The 20,433-nt window shown below is 34.3% G+C and overlaps 2 protein-coding genes across 3 annotated transcripts; both read right to left on the reverse strand.

Annotated features, from left to right (window-relative positions):
- Positions 1–2,112: 2,112 nt before the first annotated feature.
- Positions 2,113–4,625, reverse strand: LOC9311406 (transcription factor ICE1). Of its 2 annotated transcripts, none has more exons than XM_021025688.1 (5): positions 4,509–4,625; positions 3,197–4,270; positions 2,805–3,029; positions 2,542–2,712; positions 2,113–2,458 (listed from the first exon to the last, which is right to left on the reverse strand). In XM_021025688.1, exons 2-5 carry the CDS (start codon positions 4,199–4,201, stop codon positions 2,375–2,377), a joined length of 1,485 nt encoding a protein of 494 aa, XP_020881347.1. In that variant the 5' UTR covers positions 4,202–4,270; positions 4,509–4,625; the 3' UTR covers positions 2,113–2,374. The 2 variants fall into 2 exon arrangements, with proteins under 2 accessions (XP_020881347.1, XP_020881348.1); XM_021025689.1 differs by having other exon boundaries at positions 4,479–4,625.
- Positions 4,626–6,916: 2,291 nt separating this feature from the next.
- Positions 6,917–8,696, reverse strand: LOC9313058. Its single transcript, XM_021026811.1, has one exon. The coding sequence runs from the start codon at positions 8,612–8,614 to the stop codon at positions 7,079–7,081; it is 1,536 nt and encodes a 511-aa protein (XP_020882470.1). The 5' UTR covers positions 8,615–8,696; the 3' UTR covers positions 6,917–7,078.
- Positions 8,697–20,433: the final 11,737 nt, after the last annotated feature.

The raw sequence follows: 20,433 nt of genomic DNA on the forward strand, positions 1-20,433 counted from the left end.
AAATCTATTCTCTGTTACATCCTTATTTTATTCACAATTTCATTCATTCTTTAAAACCTTTAAGAAAAAGTTATCCTTTCCCTCCCTTTCTATTGCTTACTATTTTTTTCAAAACTCTTAAGTCTCGTTCTAGTCTTTGAAGTAGTGATCATGAACATGTTTTCTCTCCTGCTCTTTGTTTTATCTTTTAGAAATCCAAATTTTCATTTCTCGTCTTCATTGTGTGATAATTTGAACCGTTTCTTTATATATTGTATTTATGTTATAACTTTTTTAAAAAAGTTCTTGTATCGATTGGAATCATATATTGATCTTTTATTTACTGACCTCATGGGAATGAATTTTTGTCTCTCATATTCTTATTGAATGTGAACAGAACACAAAGGTGAATTATGTTTTCGCATTAAACTTTTTCTTTTATTATTATTATTATTATTATTTGAAACATGTTTTACTATTGACAGAGTAAATATCTGATTATAGAAATCTTCTTATTTTTATCATAGATTCATAGGGATGAACCTCACTTCTGACTACTCTCATTTCATCATTCTCATTTCTTATATTTGATGTTAATGCAAGATTCCGTTTTCACTCTTTTTGTCACATGGTTGACCATTAGTGTATGCGCTTTCCCATTTCCCGTACTAACTAAATCCTCAAGATTCTAGAGAGTTTATATACGGAGATTGCGAAAGCGTAAACAAGAACGGTCAAGCATCTGATTAGGAGATTGCAAAGGGAATTGCCTAAGAAGCAAGTATAAAGACATGTAATGGAAGTGTGTGAGTGATCAAAGGCGACGAACATCCAAATGATAAAAGAGAAGATTTATAGCTTTGATTGGCTTTACTATGTTTAGGATTATATAGGAAAGCGAAAAAAAAAAAAAAAAAAACTAGTTTCAATGAGTTGAAGTTCAAAATGTTGATGAAATGTTGGGGTTCTTGTCCTTTACTTTTTAGTTGCAAAAATAAAGTTTTTTCACCATGTTAAAATTTTGTTTGGAAGTGCTTAAGACTGAAAACTACGGTTGGGGATTACTTTCTTGAGAACCAACTCGAACGGAAACTTTAATTTCCGAATTGGCTGGTGTTATTAAACTACAAGAGGAATTAATTAAGGTGATGAATACATGTTTGATATATACTTCTCGAGTTTAATAGCAAGTTTAGATGGAACAGTATTGTTCCATTGAAACGTGTTATAAACTCGAGAAGTATATAGTATCAAACATGTATATCCATCATCTTCTACCTCTTCTAGATTTCAAAGTTATTATTCTTAACCAGAAAGAAAGGGAAGAAACTTTTTTGTGACATGATATTGACAACAACTGATCTAAAGCCTATCATTGAGCTTCTTCCTCCTTCTCTCAGCCATTCTTTAGCTCATGGACTCGTACGTCTTGGTGGTAAAAACACAGGATTTGGAAATCGTGTTGAGATAAAATGATGAGTAAAAAGTAGTTTTTTTTTTACCGGAAAAGTTGAAAAGTTTGAATCCTTAAACGAGAAAGACTTTGGCAGAGAAAACGTTACATAAAAGAGTAGGAAACGGCTTGAATCATCAAAAACTAGAATCACGAGGACTTCATTAATACTAGAAAAGATAAATCATAGAAAATTCAGAGAAGCTAGCTAAAACCCTAAAAAAAAGGTTAGGTTTTTTGAAAGATTCAAAGGACCTACCACTTTTACTTTTCTTCTTTCATACTTCATCACATCCTCTACCTTCTCGTGACTCTCTCTTTCTATCTCTTCTGTCTCTAACCGCCATTAACTCTGTCTCCTCTCTATCTCTCTAAATCTTTATTTTGTACGGATACATACAACGTATGTATATAAAAGTTTTTAATTAAGCATTTAAAGAAAGAAGAAAAAAAAAACAAAATTTGTAGGGTTCTATTCTTTGCTCTGCCTCTTCCTTTACCATTCTTTTTCTCTGTTTATTCTTAAAATCTGAGTGTGTTCTTCATTCTTACATCATCTAAAAGCTCCAAGATTTTTATCATCAACTAATACCAAAACCTAAGTGTTTTGTCTGAATATGTGCAAATGTTTTGTCCATCTTCTTTGAGAAGTTCACTCATGAGAGCAAAGTTGAAGGAAATTCTTGATCATAGCTCTAAGATGAAACATAAATGGAAGTTAACATTGATAAAAAAAACAGGTTGAAGTTATGTATCCAACAACAACAACCCCAAGTTCTCAAAAGCTTAATTAAAAACAACTCTCATTTGCAATTGCATTACATGCTTAAATTGAAGTTAAGAAAAGAAAAAAAGTTGAGAAGAAAACTGCAGATTTAAAGGGACTTAGTTCTTCTAGCTCTGCTTCAACAGATGCTTAATGGACTCCAACTCAGGATCAGATCAGATCATACCAGCGTACCCTGCTGTATCGAAAAGCACTGCTTTGATTTGATCAGGCAATATCTCTTGCCCTTCTTGGCATTGCTGAATAGACAGAAAAATAAAACATGTTACTACTAAAATCTTCTACAAATCCTTAACTGTTTTAAGTTAGAGTAGATGATCACCTCAGCGCGGAAGACATCCAATGCAAACCCGTTGAAACAGCTGATCACGGCTTGTTGAACATCCAATCCAAGATTATCCAGAGCTTTCATGGTAGCGAGTAAGAGACCCGGTCTACGACCACAGAACATATGAATGTTCACTGCTCTTCCTTCCCTTAATCTAACCTCAACCTGCGAAAAAGAAGCAGAGTAAAGTATCAAACATGAATTTTTGTTTTCTTCTGTCCAGTCTAAGCAAAAGTTATACAGAATATAGTCCTTACTCTAGCTTGCTGGCCTTTAGGACTTGGCAAAGAAGATGGACATAACTCTTCTTTGACCCGGCAAGAAAGAGTCTGCGGTGTAGGCGTTAACGGATGGAAGCTTGATGAAGTTGGAGGCAAAGATCCAGGAGGAGTTGACTCAAGTTCGTTGTGAAGATCATTGATCCTTTGTAAAAGTTCCTTGAGATAATCAATTGCATCTCCAAGTATTGATGCTCTATCCATCTGCAAATTTATCCAAAATCCATAAAACACTATCACAAGCCTCTTCCTCAAAAGCTAATTGTTGTGTTCAAAAGCTACAACACAACAATTCTTTCTAACTAAGAGCAATAAGTAAATGATGAAGACAAAGCCCTTAAGGAGATAAAAGAAGAGAAGTAAGTGTTTACTTTGCTTATCTTGGGGACGACTGATCTAAGCATATAAAGCCTATCATTAAGCTTCTTCCTCCTTCTCCTCTCAGCCATCAGATTCTTAGCAGGCATTCCTTTCTTCTTACCCTTACCTCCTCCTCCAATCTGAACACTCTCAGCCGCTTTACCGCTCTCATTTAGCTCATCAGACTCATAATTCAACCCTGAAACCTCAATCCCAGTCTCATCCATATCTCCATCATCACTAAACCTCCTCATTCCCGAACTCTCCGAGTTTCCCATTTTGCTTCCAGAGCTCTGACGCATAGCTGCACGTTTCTGGAACAGAGTAGGCTGTGCACCAGACGATGCTAACACCTCCAAAGGCTTCAGAACTTTCGCTCTGTTCCCGACAAAACCGCCATTAGCAGGACTCCCAAATCCTTCTAACTCCAATGGAGCAGTGAATCCACCTCCTCCACCACATAACATTGTGTTGTTGTTGTTGCTTTCCGGCCCAAGAAGCGACCGAGCAGACAAGAAATCAGGAACAGAACTCAAATCCCGGTTCCCCAATTGTGTCAAAGAACCAAACCCCATCGAAATAGGAGCATGAATTTGACCAAGAAAACCAGATTCAGAACCAAACTCAAAAGCATTATCAAAAGGGTTTGCAGAAGAAGGAACATTGAGAAGACAAGACTTGTTATTAGTGGACAAGAACTGATTTTGCTGAGAAGGGTCAAGACTAAAAGCTTGAGAAGGAGAACAAGAAGAAGACGAATCAATAGAGTGTTGAAGAAGAAGATTATCATTAGGGTTAAAAGGAAAACCACCAAGAAATCTGAAATCTGGTTGATTCTGTAAAATTTGAAGATCTTGTGGATGTGTTTGGTTACTAAACCAATCACCTTCAAGCATTGGCTTGAACTGAGAAGAACCATCTTCTTGATTCCTACCCCATGAACCTTCCTCGTTCTCTTCCCTTTCTCCACCACCACCTAACCAAACCCCTCCACCATTGTTTCCGTCAAGAACCATCGCCAAAGTTGAGACCTTTACCACAAAGTCTCAACCTTTTAACTGAAATTTGGAAGCTTGAAGACAATTCTGCAAAAGTTTTACTTTGAATATTCAGAGACTTAAAAGTAAAAGAAGCATTAAAGTAGAATCACGAGTATTTCATGAATTGAAGAAGCGAAATCTGAAAAGGAAGATAGAGATAGAGAGAGAGAATGATAGATTCATTTCTCATAGCTTTCAAAAATTGAAACTTTTTTTTAGGTAAAAGAAGAAGATGGATTCAATTTTCGCCCACCATGAAATTGCTTTATCATTGAACACATACCCCAGATTTCTCGTGACTCTCTTTGCTTTGCTTCGCTTCGATTACAGTCTCTCTCACCGTCACTATTTCTCCATTTTTGTTTAATTTGGCTTAAGCTTATCTCTCTGTCTCTGTTGTCACTGTCTCTGTCTTTATATAGAGAGTGTTAAAGTAAGTTAATGATGATAATTTGTGTCATTAGCATCGTTCATGCAACGCGTGTCTTCCATGCATTTCCTTAACTGATATTATTACCTAATTATTAGTATGTTCAAATTATTTCAATTTAATTTTGTAAAACAAAAAATTGTTTTGCATTTTTATTATTTTGGAATTAATCATGTTGTAACGCTTCAGTTCTATGCTGATATTTTTTTATTCAAGCATCAAGTATGGTGTGGTGTGCATTCTATCTGTTTTATGTGAATATTGATTTTGTAAGTTTGTACACATTAACTTTTTTTTTTTTTTTGTTCAAATCATTATTTTAATACTCCCTCTCTTCCTCCTAATTTGATGTTTTAGTTTATTATTTTGTTCCACAAAAATTGATGTTTCTACAAAACATCATTACTATTTTCATTTGAAACCAATAGAAGGGAGAAAGAAATAGAATTAACATTATTAAAATAACAAAAAAAAATAATAAAATATAAGTATAAATTTTTTTTTTTTTTTTAAATTGTGTGAAAACCCAAAACATCATTCTTTGAAAAACAGAGAGGGTACTTTTTCTAATCATTATATACATGCATGATTTCAATACAAAACACTTCCCAATAATTATAAACCAATATTCGCTCTGTTTAAAATTGTGTGTCGTTTGAAAATAATTTTTTATTTTAAATACAAAATTTAGTATAAATCTAAGTTAACCTCAAATCTATTGAAAAATAGAATACCAAGAATCAATTTAATTTTATAGGGTATAGTAAAAATATTAATATGTTTCCTCAATTTATTGGAAAAGTGTCAAAATGACATTTAGTGTAAAACAGAGACAGTAGACATGTCGATTAAGGCTAAAGTTTACGGTATATTCCGGTCTAATCCTAAAAAACAGCGGGTTCAGATTTAAGAATATATATATATATATATATATATCAAAACACTCGAGAAGGTGAAATTTTGAATTAGAGCGATTTCAAACCGTATAAAGCGGTACAAAACAATTTATATGATTAGTATCAAACAATGTTCAAGAAAGCGCTAGACACTAAGCGGGCGATGACTCATCTTCTAGAACGTTTAATTGGGGCTTACGCGATTTTAAGTGGTGTAGGCGTTACAACATAAAACATTATAAATATAATATTATATGTAAAAAGTATACCAAAACATCCATTAGAAAAATAAAAATACTAAATCATAGAAAAAAACATTCATATCAAACAACATATGAATGTTTATACTTTATAATCATGTATGAGTTAAAACATATAAATATAAACCTATGTAGTTTGAAATTGGAAAAATACACCACTTAAAAGCACTTAGGATCGCTTTAAACCCCTTGAATCCGTTTAATAACAAAAATGCATAATCCCAACTAGGCCTGGGCAAAATACCCGGAACCGAATACCCGAACCGAAAAATCCGAACAATACCCGAACCGAACCCGAACCCGATTTTTAAAAATACCCGAATGAGTCCTAACCTCCTACCCGAAAAAAACCCGAACCGAACCCGAACCGAATCCAATACCCGAATGTACCCGAATACAAATATACACCTAAAAATATTAGTTATTTTTATATTTATAATACCCGAAATACCTAAAATTACAATCATAAATCCGAATATATTAGGTATTTTAGATATTTTTGGTTATATTTGGATAAAGAGTAACCAATGTATTTTCGAGAAATCGGATATTTCGGTTAGATTTGGGTATATATGAGTTATAAACCCGAACCCGACCCGAACCCGAAAATATTCCGGGTATTTTTTTGTTATTTTCGGGTATTTTGCTTTTTTATTAAAATACCCGAACCGACCCGAACCCGAACCGAACCCGAACCGAATTTTTAGAATATCCGAATGGGTCTTGACCCCCTACCCGAATAGACCCGATACCCGAAAAAAAAGAACCGAACCCGAACGGGTACCCGAATGCCCATGCCTAATCCCAACATGTAGAAAGTAACCGCCACGGTCTAGGCAGACACGTCTAGGTGTTGCTTGAGCGTCTGGCCTAAACGACCTCCTAAACCGCTTTTAACACTGGTATCAAACAAACACGTGTTGCCGCAACCGCCTGTCAAGTTGGCGGCAAACCAATCAAGCTCTAGACTGTAATTTTGCACCCGTTTCAATTAAACAGAGGAAAACACATTTTCACTTCATCTCCTCTGTTAGCTTTCGATCCCAGGTTTAACATCAGTTTATATTTCAAACTTCAGATCTTGAATCATTATCAGAGAAGACAATGTGGAAGAAATATTCCTTTCATTCAATTGAAAACAGGCAAAAAAGCGTACAAAAGTTAGAAACAAAGTCAATAACCAAAACTAAACCAAAACCAAATGTTGTTACTAAACAAGTCAAAACTGAACCAGAAAAAACTTGAAAAAGTGAAGAAAGATTCATTATCATCGATGCATTGATGAGACAAGTGAGCCCTGAAGATATGTATACGAAGATGGAAGACATTTGCTCGCATATTTTATTAACTCTATCAACTCCTCTCCTTGTCCCTTCAAAATGTAAACTTCTTCATCAATCTTCTTTGCTACCGAGCTGTTGCAATCTGAAAACAGAACCTTCACAATAGCGCTTAACTCTAATGTGGAATCTGGTTCATCTCGGCTCGAGCAAAGACCAGTCGAGGACCAAGAGTTTGGATTCAGGATAACGATATTGAACAGAGGGGATTTGGTTGTCAGATCTTTGACCAACACATGAAATGATAACTCTTCTTTGGCGCATTCCACTAGCTGATTGGTAAACATTCTTTCCAATGTGTATTTCCTGAAAACATTTAAGGATTCACCCGTCACCGATGATGTAGAAATATAACATTTGAAGAGTCTAACTCCACCATCTATGGGTTTATCCTTGCTTCCACCACCAGAAGGATAAGCTCCAAGAGGAGAGTAACACTTTGGGCAAGCAAATTCAATCCAGTCGACATTCTTCGACACATTCGATGCTTTCGCCATAAAAACATCCTCAAGAAACCCATCAAGAAGAAACTTCTTATCAAGTGTAAGTTTCTGCTCCAACTGAAAACTCTCATTAGAGTCAGGCAAGTCATGTACACAACATCCAGGTAGTGATTCATTACCTATACAACGCAAAATCGAGTCATCCGCTTGACCACAAACACTCTCACTTCCATTCTCATGACTCTCAGCATTTCCTTCACTACTTCTAGAACCCGGTTCAACTACACCAAGATCACAACTCAGAGCTAAACTCGAATCAAATTCGTCTACAATTCCACCTTTATCAGAAAAGCTACACTCTACAAGATCATCCTTGCTAAGCAAAACAGTAGTAGCACTAAGTAAACACAACCCACTAGAGCAAGTATACGAATTCGTGTACTTAACTACCATCTTCTCACTAATTCCACCAAATGAACAACAACAAGTACCAAACCAATTATCAGCAGATTCTCTCCAATTAATAGACGGCATTTCAGAGAAATCGAAAAGTTCCTTCTTTGTTAACCTATTTGAGCAATTTCTACAGTAAAAGTGAACTCCTCCCATTAAAGATAGAGTCTTTAGATCATAACCCATCACTAAAGGCTTCGACTTTTCTCTAGAATCAGTCACTAAATTGAAGTCTGAGACTAGAGGATGATCAACAGGGAGTAACAGAACAAGTCTTACCTCGATGTGATCCTCTAAAGCTTTGAAATTTACATGAGATTCAGTATCAAGTAAAACCTTAGGAATCGGAACATGAAGAGAAACAATCTCTTCTTTGCGTGTGGCTTCTTCATTGATCCATGTGACGAGAAGTTGAGATTTTTCGAGGATGATTGAGACATTGAGGATTTTGCAGTGGATCTTAGGGTTTGTTGTGGAATCGAAAAGAAAGAGACGAAGATTAGGAGAATGAGATTGAGCTTCCCATGTGTATCTCCATGTCCTCTGGGTTTTAGGGTTTTGCTCCATTGAAAATTGCTCTGTTTCGATGTTTTTCCATTGATAAATTAGACGGGTTTTCAAACCCGACCTGGTTCAACCCGACCCGTATTCATCTTGAGTTTTTAATTTGTTTTTGTGCAAATCATATACTCTCTCTATTCATGGAAGTTTGATGTTATAGTGGGTCTGATTGGTAACAAGCTGTTAGCTGTTAGCTGGAGCGGTTAGCTGGAGCTGTTAGCTGTTAGAGAATACTGCAAAGCTGTACAAAAGAATAAAACACGAAAGCTGTACAAAAAATTAACGCAGAACAAATTTTAAAATTTATTCTGATTGGAAACATCATAGCGGTACACATAATAAATAATATTAAGAATTTAGAAAGAAAGAAAAAATTATATAGAAATATACTTTAGTATATAATTATATATGAAAATTAAGATTATATAGAATGAACAATATTTTATTGTTAGAATAATAATATGAATTTACTAGTCCTATAATAAATAAAATTTTCTTTATTTTGAGCAATATAACATTCCAAAATAATTTTTTGAGAAAAAAACCATTATTTCTAATGAGATTTTTTCATAGGCTGTATTATTTACTTTTTCGGAAATCTTTATCTGAACATTCGAGACTTTTTTTTTTGCATTATACATAGTTACAATTATATTTTATAAAGTTTAATTATGCGGTTAATAATACGGTTAACCATGCGGCTAATCGTACTGTTAAATAACGGTTTTGATACGTTTCCGGTATATTAACGGTTACAGTTAGTATATTTTTTTTAACCATAACTAATTTAGTTTTACGGTGAATGGTTATGGTTTTCAACTGTTTTATACAGTTACGGTTGAAAAACGGTCCAGTTACGATCCAAAATACGGTTATGGTTAGCTTTTGGTCATGCTTACTAGGCATGACCAAAAGCTAACCGTAACCATATGTTGTACCGTAACCGGACCGTTTCTCAACCGTAACCGTATAAAATGGTTAAAAACCGTAACCGTAAAAAATAATTAGTTACAGTTAAAAAATATATTAACCGTAACCGTTAATTAACGGTAAATATATGAAAACCGTTATTTAACCATATGGTTAACCGCATAGTTAAAACTTTAAAAATATAATTGTAACTCCATATAATGCAAAAAAATTATCGAATATTCAGATTAAGATTTTCAAAAAAGTAAATGATACCGCATATGAAAAAATCTACGTTCTAAAAAATGGTCTTTTTCTCAAACAAATATGTTATACTGTTATTTTGCTCGAAATGAAGAAAATTTGGTTTGTAACATATTTTTTGATTTATGAAAAGTATTATAATAAGTTAGGTAACTCGTAAGATTTTGCCTCCGATATTAACCGTATTGTAGTCATCAAATAACTATAACCATAATTATCCGTAACCGTTGTAACCGTAACCGTATTTAACCGTAACTGTTATAACCGTATTTAACCGTAACTGTTATAACCGTATTTAACCGTAACCGTTATAACCGTATTTAACCGTAACCGTTATAACCGTATTTAATCGTAACTGTATTTAACCGTAACCGTTTTAATTTATTTTTGTTTTTGTCCAAAAAAACAGTTTTTTTTTTATAGTGTACCGCTTTTCATAAAGTTTTTGTGATTGGTAACTGTCAAAGCTGTATAAAGCTGTACAGCTTTAAAATTGGATACCAATAATAGCCAGTGTTTTTTTTTTTTTTTTGTCATCCGCAATTAATTAGAGCTCAAAAGACTCATTCCTGAGGAATGTTGTTTACATAGGTGATATGAAGCGGTTCTGTACGAACTTTTCGTGCCAGATTATCCGCCTTACTATTAGCCCTACGAGAAATTAAAGATAAAGAAAAAGATGAAAACTCCTCTTTGTCGCTATGAAATTCCTCCAAATACACTGAAAACGTCGGCCATTCGGTTGGAGAAGACACCATCTTCACTAGGTCTGAACAGTCTGTAAAGAACGCTACCTCTTGGTTATCTACACCAATCATACACATCATCGCCCAGAGAAGGGCCTCGACTTCGGCATGTAGTGGAGATAGACTTCTACGGAGTTTCGCAGCTCCCATGGTTGGCGGCTCTCCATTTGACGATGTACAGAACCAGCCTGTACCAGAGAACCTATCACATTCTTTCCATGATCCATCCACAAAACAACGGTATTCCGAATACTCCGCCTCAAGTGAAATATCCCTCACTCGATCTTCATTTACCAAGTCCACAGAACCATGATTTTCATTATGGAGCTCAATTTGAGCTGACTGCCACAATTGTGCCTCTTTTTCCGCTAATCGTAATACTTCTGCTGGGTCTGTATCTATGTTTTCAAAGATCTTTTCGTTCCTTGCTTTCCAAATATACCAAATAATCCATGGGAAGGCTGATGAATCAAATTCCGTAGGTATTCTCCAAAATAAATGATCCAAATTCGTAAAATTAGATTCTGTGGGGAAAATCCCCATAGCCGTAGGAATCTGTGAAAGTGCCCAAATCTGTCGTGCCGAGTGGCACTGAAAGAGTGTATGATTGATCGTTTCCTCTGATGCGCCACATCTGGCACACCCCGTGTCACAATCAATTCCTCTTTTCTGCAGATTTTCCGAAACCGGTACACATCCCGTTAAGATTTGCCATATGAAATGGCGTATCTTAGGTGGACACTACACTTGCCAAGAATATGCTTTTAACGGGTTGATGTTAGAGCCAAAAAAGTTTAAATTGGTCTCCGACTTCTCCATCCGTGTAGAATGATATCCCGATTTGACTGTATATTTTCCGGATTTTGTAAAATGCCAACCCAAAGAATCTTCTTTTGTTGGCGCACCCACAGGTATGGCGCTTATTAGAGCGACATCTTCTAGATTAAAGATCGCTTTTAAGAGATCAATATTCCAAAAGTTCGACCGACTATCTATAAGGTCTTTGACTTTTAAAGATGGGTCAGTAACTGAACCATTACTTTTTGCTGGTCTCGGGAATTGAGCTGGAATCCAGGGATCCTCCCACACTGAGATGGATGTCCCAGATCCGACTCTTTTAATAAGTCCTTTATTAACCAGAGATCTAGCTGAACATATACTCCGCCATCCATATGATGGAGAATATGATTTTATATTTTCCAAAGGATTGGATTTCCTAAAATATCGTCCTTTAAACACTTTTGCGAATAGAGAATCTGGAATCGTAATCAACCCCCATAATTGTTTTGCTAGTAAAGCTGAATTAAAATCGTCCACATTCCGAAATCCTAACCCCCCGTCCGATTTGCTATTGCACAATTTGTTCCATGCCATCCAGTGCATACCTCTGGAGTCACCATTTGAGCTCCACCAGAAATTTGCTACCGCGCTAGTAAGTTTATAAGTGATTGTTTTCGGTAGTCTGAAGCACGACATAACATAAGTTGGTAGTGCTGCAGCTACCGATTTAATCATCACTTCTTTTCCCCCTTTTGATAAAAATTTGCCGACCATCCGTTAATCCTTGTTTGTAGTCTATCTCTGACAAAAGAGAAAATTTTTGTCTTAGAGCCCCCTAAACTCTCCGGCAATCCGAGATAAGAACCCATACCACCGATATTAGTGATACCTAAGGTAGATTTGATTTTTTCCTTGATATCATCATCTACCTTGTGTCCAAACTGAATCGAGGATTTTAAAAAATTGATCTGCTGTCCCGAGACCTCTTCATACTTCTTTAAAATCCCCAAAATTATCCCGCATTGGTCCTTGTTAGCCTTGCAAAAAAATAAACTATCATCCGCAAATAACAAATGTGAAACCGAAGGGCTTGCATTTGCCACTTTGATGCCCGTTATTAATATTTCCCGTTCAGCTTTCCGAATATTTGCAATGAGCACTTCTGTGCAAAGGATGAATAAATAAGGTGAGAGCGGGTCTCCTTGCCGTAAACCCCTCTCTGGTACTATTAGTCTTCTAGGTTGTCCATTAAGGAGAACTCTATATTGGACCGTTGTAATACACCACATTATCCATTTAATCCATTTCACGGAAACCCAACTTTCTTAAGACCTTCTCGATGAAAATCCATTATACCCTATCGTAAGCCTTGCTCATATCCGTTTTAATGGCCATAAATTTGCCTTTACAAGACGGGTTAGTTCTCAACCCATGGAACATCTCTTTTGCAATGAGAATATTATCCGAAATCAAGCGTCCTTCTACAAAAGCCGATTGTGTTTCCGAAATCAGTTTTGGGAGCACCGTCTTAAGTCTTTGGCAAAGGATCTTTGATATAATTTTATACCCAACATTGCAAAGACTAATAGGCCGTAATTCCGTCATCCGTGTTGGTCTTTCCGTTTTTGGAATCAGACAAATATTAGTCGTATTTAGCCGTTTATCAAAAATTTCATCCTCTAAAAAGGAGTTAACCAGACAAAGAAGATCTGTTTTAATAGTAAACCAAGCCTTTTGGAAAAATAAAGCTGTCATACCATCAGGTCCAGGCGCTTTTTCCGGGTGCATCATAAACAGAGCCGTTCTCACCTCACACTCCGTCGCGGGTACCGTTAGAAAATTATTAATTTGATCCGTAATCAAAGTTTGCACTTCTGCGAAAGATTCCTCAAAAGCCTCAGGATTAGTTGTAGTAAATAATTCCTTAAAATAAGACACCGCTATATTTTGAACATCTTTATCCTTTGCCGACCAAACCCCGTTTTCATCATGTAACCCCGTTATTCGATTCCTAGCCCGTCTTTGTTTTGTTAGTGCATGGAAATAATTTGAATTATTATCCCCTAATTGCATCCAACAGCACCTACTTTTCTGATGCCAATACAATTCCTCATCTCGATAAGCCTCTTGCAACCGCAAAGTTAATTCTGTAATCTCCTCCCTTGGTCTCTTATCATCTCTCTGTGCCACAAGTAATTCCGATTTTAATTCCTCAATTGTTTGCCGCCCATAGGGAGTTAAATCTCTCATCCACTGCGAGATAGCCCGCCTACAATTCTTCAAGTTTTCCACAAAATTTTCCTCTCCTAACTTAGAATTCCAACCATTTGAAATTGCCTCGAGTAATCCTTCTTTCCCAATCCATCTTTTATCAAACCTGAAATTTCTTTTTCCACGTGGGACCTTATCCATAAGCGTAGCTACCACCGGTGAATGGTCGGAAGCTACCATTGGTAAATATTCAATGAACGAATTGCAGAATAATTCATGCCAATCTTCGTTTGCTAAAGCTCTATCCAAACGACACCGAATTGGTTTCTTATCCCGCCAACCCCGCCATGATAACCAATCTCCGATATATGGGAATTCCAAAAGACTGCAATTCTGGATCATTAAATTAAAAGGGATAAAAGAAGATGCATGTCTTAAATTACCCCCTCTTTTCTCGTGATTTCCAGTTAACTCATTAAAATCGCCTATTAAAAACCAGGGTGTGTCTCTAATCAAAGCGATCCGTGTTAACCGTTCCCAAACTTGATCTCTATTTTTCGGGACCGGATCACCATAAACAAAAGTAAGATGTATTGTTTTTCCTTTTACCACCGCCTCAACATCAATTAAACGATTACTTTCATAAATAATTGAAACATTAAAATCATTATTATAATAAAGAGCTAAACCGCCACTACAACCAATAGGATCAACCGTTTTTAAATTTTTGTAACCAAAATGACCGATAAATTTTTCCATAAACCAAGAAGGTTGTTTTGTTTCTGAGAGAAATAAAAAGTCTGGCCGGTATTGTTTCCATATATCCCGAAGATAACCGATAGTTGCCTTATTCCCAAATCTTTGACAGTTCCAACTCAAAACCTTCATAAAATAATTTGATATTTTTGTGAGAATTGCACCTTCCCAGGTACAACACTTCTCTTTTCCCGGGATCTCCAGGTTGCATCTATGACCGATTTATAATTCATTTTCATTTCCTTCCCCAGACGAACCATGAATACTCCATAAATTAAAAACCTTATTGTAGGAGTAGACAACGTAATTATATAAATCCATCCCCAAAGCGCAATATATATCCATAAGAACCATCTACTATTAACATATTTTTGTTTCCACATTAAAACCCAAGATTCCAAAATAATGTATAACCGATAAAATATGAAAATAAACAAAGTTGTCTCCAAACTCCAAACCCACATTGTATCCGAGAATTTGTCTTGCCCTGCTGATGCATTTCCCAGTTGATTCCATAAGCCAATCACCTCTATGAACTTTCGTATCACCCCTAAATTTGAAATCCGGTTATACCTATTAGATAGACCATGAAAGAGAACCAGCTTACTCCTCCGCTGTAGAAAACGATAGTAACACAAATCGATCATTTGTCTACATACACCACCGAGTACAAGCAGTCCGAGACATGATGTACCCAAATCCACCAGCACGATAGCCAACCCCAATTGACAATTCCCCGGATCTTTTCTCTCTGACTCCGATATTGATATTCTTGCATTTTCCATGGCTACCGGAGCTTGCAGATCCTTACAGAAAAGAAGCCAAACGTACCCGGAAATCTCCTTCATCATTTGTAACCGAGCAGAGTCTGGTTTCACTACCAAGACCCCTTTGCCAATTGAAACGGCCTCACAAGCCAGCATCAACAAAGCCCGATCGGAACCCTTTAAGCCACCGAGACTCGAAATCATGTACGCAAAACCCCAAATTTCCTCAACTCCTCTCCAGATCTGATGAAAATTCACCGAATAAAGCCATAGTTTTCTGAAAACAAACCAGAACATGAAGGATTTTGTCCTTTCCCCAAAACAAAACCTGATAATCCGAGACTCAAGATCCAATTGAACCTTGAAAAAACTAAACCATCCGAAACCACCGCACAAACCATACAATCCGACAAAAAACCATGATAAAACCATAGAAAGACCACCGGAGCAACGCCGCTCATCGTCGGGAATCAGCTCCCTAGAGTCTCCACCGTCATCGTCTTTTCAGTTTTGAGTTTGTTCCACAAAAATTGATTTTATAGATTTTATTTTTTAATTAATTGATTTTAATAAATAGTAGATTTCAAGACGTAATGATTAACTGTTTCAGATTACTATTGGTTTATAGTTTATTAAAAAATATTTAATAAAAGTAAATAATTAAACAATGATTGTTTCTTAAGAAATATGAAATTTCTAAAAAATCAATCTTCTAGGAACAGAAGTAGTATCATTTTATTAAGATACTAGAATTTAACCCGCGGTGTACCGCGGGACTATATTTTTTTTTAAAATGTAACGTTATTTTTTAAAAGATTAACTGAAGATATATCATATAAGTTTTTATTTTAAAATATATATATATCTATCTATGTATTATTTAGTGTATAATTACTATTGTTTAGGTTAATTTTTAAGTATAGATACGAAAACATACATTTTTTTAAGTAACGATGTATGGTCAATTTTAAAATTTTGAATATTTTACTCTGCGGTATATTGTGGGTCGATTTTTTTATTACTAAAATTTTTAAATTTTAAGTTGTATTTGTTTTGTAAATATTATATGTTTTGTTTTGTGTTTAAGGTTATATAATTATATTTTGATTGTTAATTTTAAGACTACTATTGGTGACAAAAAAAGAACAATAGGAACATGAAAAAAAAAAGAATGAAAATGAATAAAAAGGAAAGGAAACTAACCAAAATCAGGAACCAAAAGGAACATAAGAATTGAACAAATGATTATGGTAAAGGGAGACTCACAAAAATGCCCCTTTTTCAATACCCCTTTTCAAAAATGCCCTATTTGGCTGTCTATTTTTAAAAATACCCTTTTTTATGTACAAAATGACTAAATTACCCTTCTTTTAATAAAAGATATCACAAATATATAAGGAAAACATGAGAATGTGCACACATCAAAATTACAAATTTGATTTTGTAAAAACTTGTAAAACCTTTAAAATACCTTGTAAAATTTTCCCGTTAAAAGTTTTCCCGCCAAAAATTTTTTTTTGCGGGAAAAGTGATTCCGCAATTTTTTTGGCGTTAAATTTTTGGCGGGAAATTTTTTGGCGGGAAAAATTTACAAGATATTTTAAAGGTTTTTTACAGGATATTTATAAGGTTTTACAATGTATTTTAAAAGGTTTTACAACGTATTTATAAGGTATTTATAAGATATTATAAGATTTTACAAGCTATTTTATAAGGTTTTACAAATTATAAGGTTTTACAAGTTTTTTATAAGGTTTAACAAGTTATAAATACCTTATAAAACCTTATAAGTACCTTGTAAAACCTTTTAAAATACATTGTAAAACCTTACAAAACACTTGTAAATACTCTGTAAAACCTTTAAAATACCTTGTAAATTTTTCCCGCCAAAAAAATTGCTGAATCACTTTTCCCGCAAAAAACATTTTTTGGCGGGAAAAATTTTTACGGGAAAATTTTACAAGGTATTTTAAAGGTTTTACAAGTTTTTACAAGTGTTTTGGCGGGAAAATTGCGATATCACTTTTCCCGCCAAAAAATATTTTGTATTTTGTGGACCTAATTTTGTTTCAAATAAGGGTAAAATGGTCATTAAAAATTAAAAGAGGGCAAACTTAAAAATGGACTCTCAAAGGGGGCATTTTTTTAAAGGGGTATTGAAAAATGGGCATTTTTAACAATTTCTCTACGGTAAATGGTAACAAAAAAATTGAATAAATATTTAACATAATAATTATTAAAAAAATCATATAATTTATTTAGTTTATAAATTTTATTTAAAATTAATGTTTTATATAAATTTAAATAAAATATGGAATAAATTCAAATATTTTATTTAAAAAATAATATAAATTTCACTTGAAATCATTTATTTAAGTATAAATACTAATTTAAAACAAAGTCATAACATTCATTTAAATTAAATTTTTGATAAAAAAAATTTTATACATAAATATATAATAAAAATATAGAAAATATTTATGTATAGAAATGTAAATATTATAATAAAAGCTATTTTAAAATTATTTAAAAATTTAAAACGAATTTTTAATTGTTGTTCCTTTTTGTTCCTCTATAATTTTTGGGAGGAACAATTTTGTTCTATCATTCTTTTTTTTTTTGGTGGAATAAAGAGGAAAAATGTAGGACCCACATCTCTGAAAATGGAACAAAAATTCCTTATAAATGGTACTCAAAAAAAAATGAGGAACATATAGAATATGACATTCCTACTCATTATTTTCCTCAAAATTGGTTACCAATTGGAGCCTAAGATTTCATCATTGATATACCGTTCTTTATTAATATCGACCCAAACCCGTCATCTCATATAAACTCATCTATATTATCCCGTTAGCTAAATTATTAGTATTATAAAATATAAGAAAATAAATTATTATTATTATAAACTCCAATAATTTTAGGATCTCACTCGTGGTATACCGTTCCTTGAACGATTTTAAATTTATACTACTAATATATATTTCAAATTTATCATATAAATTATATGATTTTTCTATGAATATTTTGATTATTATAAATTAATAGTTTTATTTTTATGCAAAATGTTAATATAAATATTTGCTATAAATCGGTTTTATGCATATTTTGTGGAGTAAAATTCACGAAATTTTTTTTTGAAGATATATGCAAAGATTGTGTAGAGAGATTTTTAGAAACAAATTAGGCAAGATATCGAATGGTTAATATCTTTTATTTAAATTTTGTAAAACTAAATAATAAATGCCAATGACATGGACTCATAAATAAAGTGGAACTCCAGGATTTATTTGCTAAAGATACTCCAAAAATGTATATATAGGTAAGGCTCTCTTCAAGAGAGAGTTGATCCATAACTAGTCCTGGGCGTTCGGTTGTTCGGTTCGGTTCGGTTCGGTTATTCATAACTAGGCACTTGGGATCCATAAGAGAACCGAAAACATTTTGGTTCGGTTCGGTTAGCCTTCAGTTCAGTTCGATTTGAATACTTGAGAAGAGAACCATAAGATACCTGAAATACCTTCGGGTATGGTTTGGTTTGGATATTTACCCACCAAATAACCGAACAATCCAAATAACCGAACCATTACCCGAATAAAAAGAGATTGTAATACTAATAATGTATGCCAATATGAACCAAAAGCTTCAAAATGCAATAATTCAAGTTGCAAATCCAAAAAAAGAGTCTACACATTTCATTCCAGAGAGATCCGATCCATAACAAACTAACAATATTCTAGAGTTCCTCCGGAACAAAATAACAAAGTTCAAACTTCAAAGAGACTTAAGAGTTGAAACCGCAACAAAATAATCAAGTTCAAAAGAGACTTGAGAAAGAAAGAAAGAGAGAAAGATAGATTAGAGTATAGATTATTAGATCCTACAAGCATCTTCAAGTCCTTTGTGATAAACCGAAGATGATGAATTGATGAGGTGAAGAACCGAAAATGATGACTGGTGAATGGATTTGGAGGTGATGAGTGGTGAATGAAAGGGTTTCGTTTTTGTGATCTGGGGATCGGGACTCGGGAATCGGGAGAAGATAAAGACGAGTGAAATGTTTTGTTGTTGTGTCGTGGGTAGGGTTAGGGTATAAGGCAAAAAGGGTTTGGGCTTAATGGGTTTAGGGGATAAGAGAAATGAGTTTGGGCTTAATGGGTTTAGGTGTAGGCCTCTTTAGTCAAATGTGTTTGGTTTAAAATGGATATCCATGGATATCGGTTCGGTTCGGTTAATAACCGATATCCATGGATAGTTAAGATGAGAACCATTCGGTTATTTAGCAATACCCGAAACCGAAAATTTCAGATACTCTCGATTCGGTTCGGTTCGGTTTTTCGGATTCGGTTTTTATGCCCAAGGCTATCCATAACCGATGAGTTTACATGAAAAAATAAAGAACCTCGTGCTTTTGCTCTCTTTTGAATCATAATCTCTTACTTTTGATTCTAGATTAACCGTCATGTTAACTAAACATGTTTGTTTTTGAGTTGTGTGGCAAATACCGCGATAACGATGCATGGGACAAGGCTTGTGATTCACAAGGCTTTGCCACCTAGTTAATCAAAAAAAATTTCGTTGTTGATAAAGATTCACTCTCACAAAAATCGTCATGACAACTTGTCAACTTCTAATATACTTATTATTGTTGCGTGAATTGTTGTTCAGAAATTATCCTTAACTTCACAAAAGATTCTGAAATTCTACGAATTATTCATTACACTTATGTTAAAGCTGATTTTTACCGAACTATTGAGAGCTTAAATAGTGGTTTTTAGTTATCAGAATTTCTTGATTTTATCTTATCATCCAATTCCGTCATATTGACACCCCTAATTAAGATAAGAAGATCAGCCCAAGAAGAATATGTGTTTAGGCCTATAGAAGTCTTATACATTTAGGGCCCGTGGTGGATCAAAATCACGTGTACCCACGTGACCAAAAAAAGAGAGAGATACTGTTGCTGTAGTAAAACGAGACAAAAAGTCTATAAAAAGACAAGAGTGATAGAGCTTGCTTTGTCTAAAGGCTGTCTCCTTCCATACGGAAGATGACAAAACAAAAGAGGTTTTGATTTTATCCAAGATTTTTAATCAATAAGTTACCCAATAATTTCACACTGATTAGTTATCTTAATCGTAACTAAAATCATAGAAAAAGAGAGGTTTGTGAGTTGTGGAGAAGTAAAGCCTGTAAAACGGTGTGTTATTGCCTTTATTGTCTCTAGAAATGTAGACAAAACTCTCTATTTTTATAACATGATTAAACCTACTCAACAAAAGTTAGTGGCCACTAACATGAATTATTTTTCATTTGTTAATCCTTTTTTATCTTTCGGTTTTAGGTCAACCACTTTTCAGTGGATTTTAGCTAGCTTTTTGAGAATCTCTGT

This window comes from Arabidopsis lyrata, assembly GCF_000004255.2.
Source record: "Arabidopsis lyrata subsp. lyrata unplaced genomic scaffold ARALYscaffold_5, whole genome shotgun sequence".
NCBI classification, from domain to species: domain Eukaryota; kingdom Viridiplantae; phylum Streptophyta; class Magnoliopsida; order Brassicales; family Brassicaceae; genus Arabidopsis; species Arabidopsis lyrata.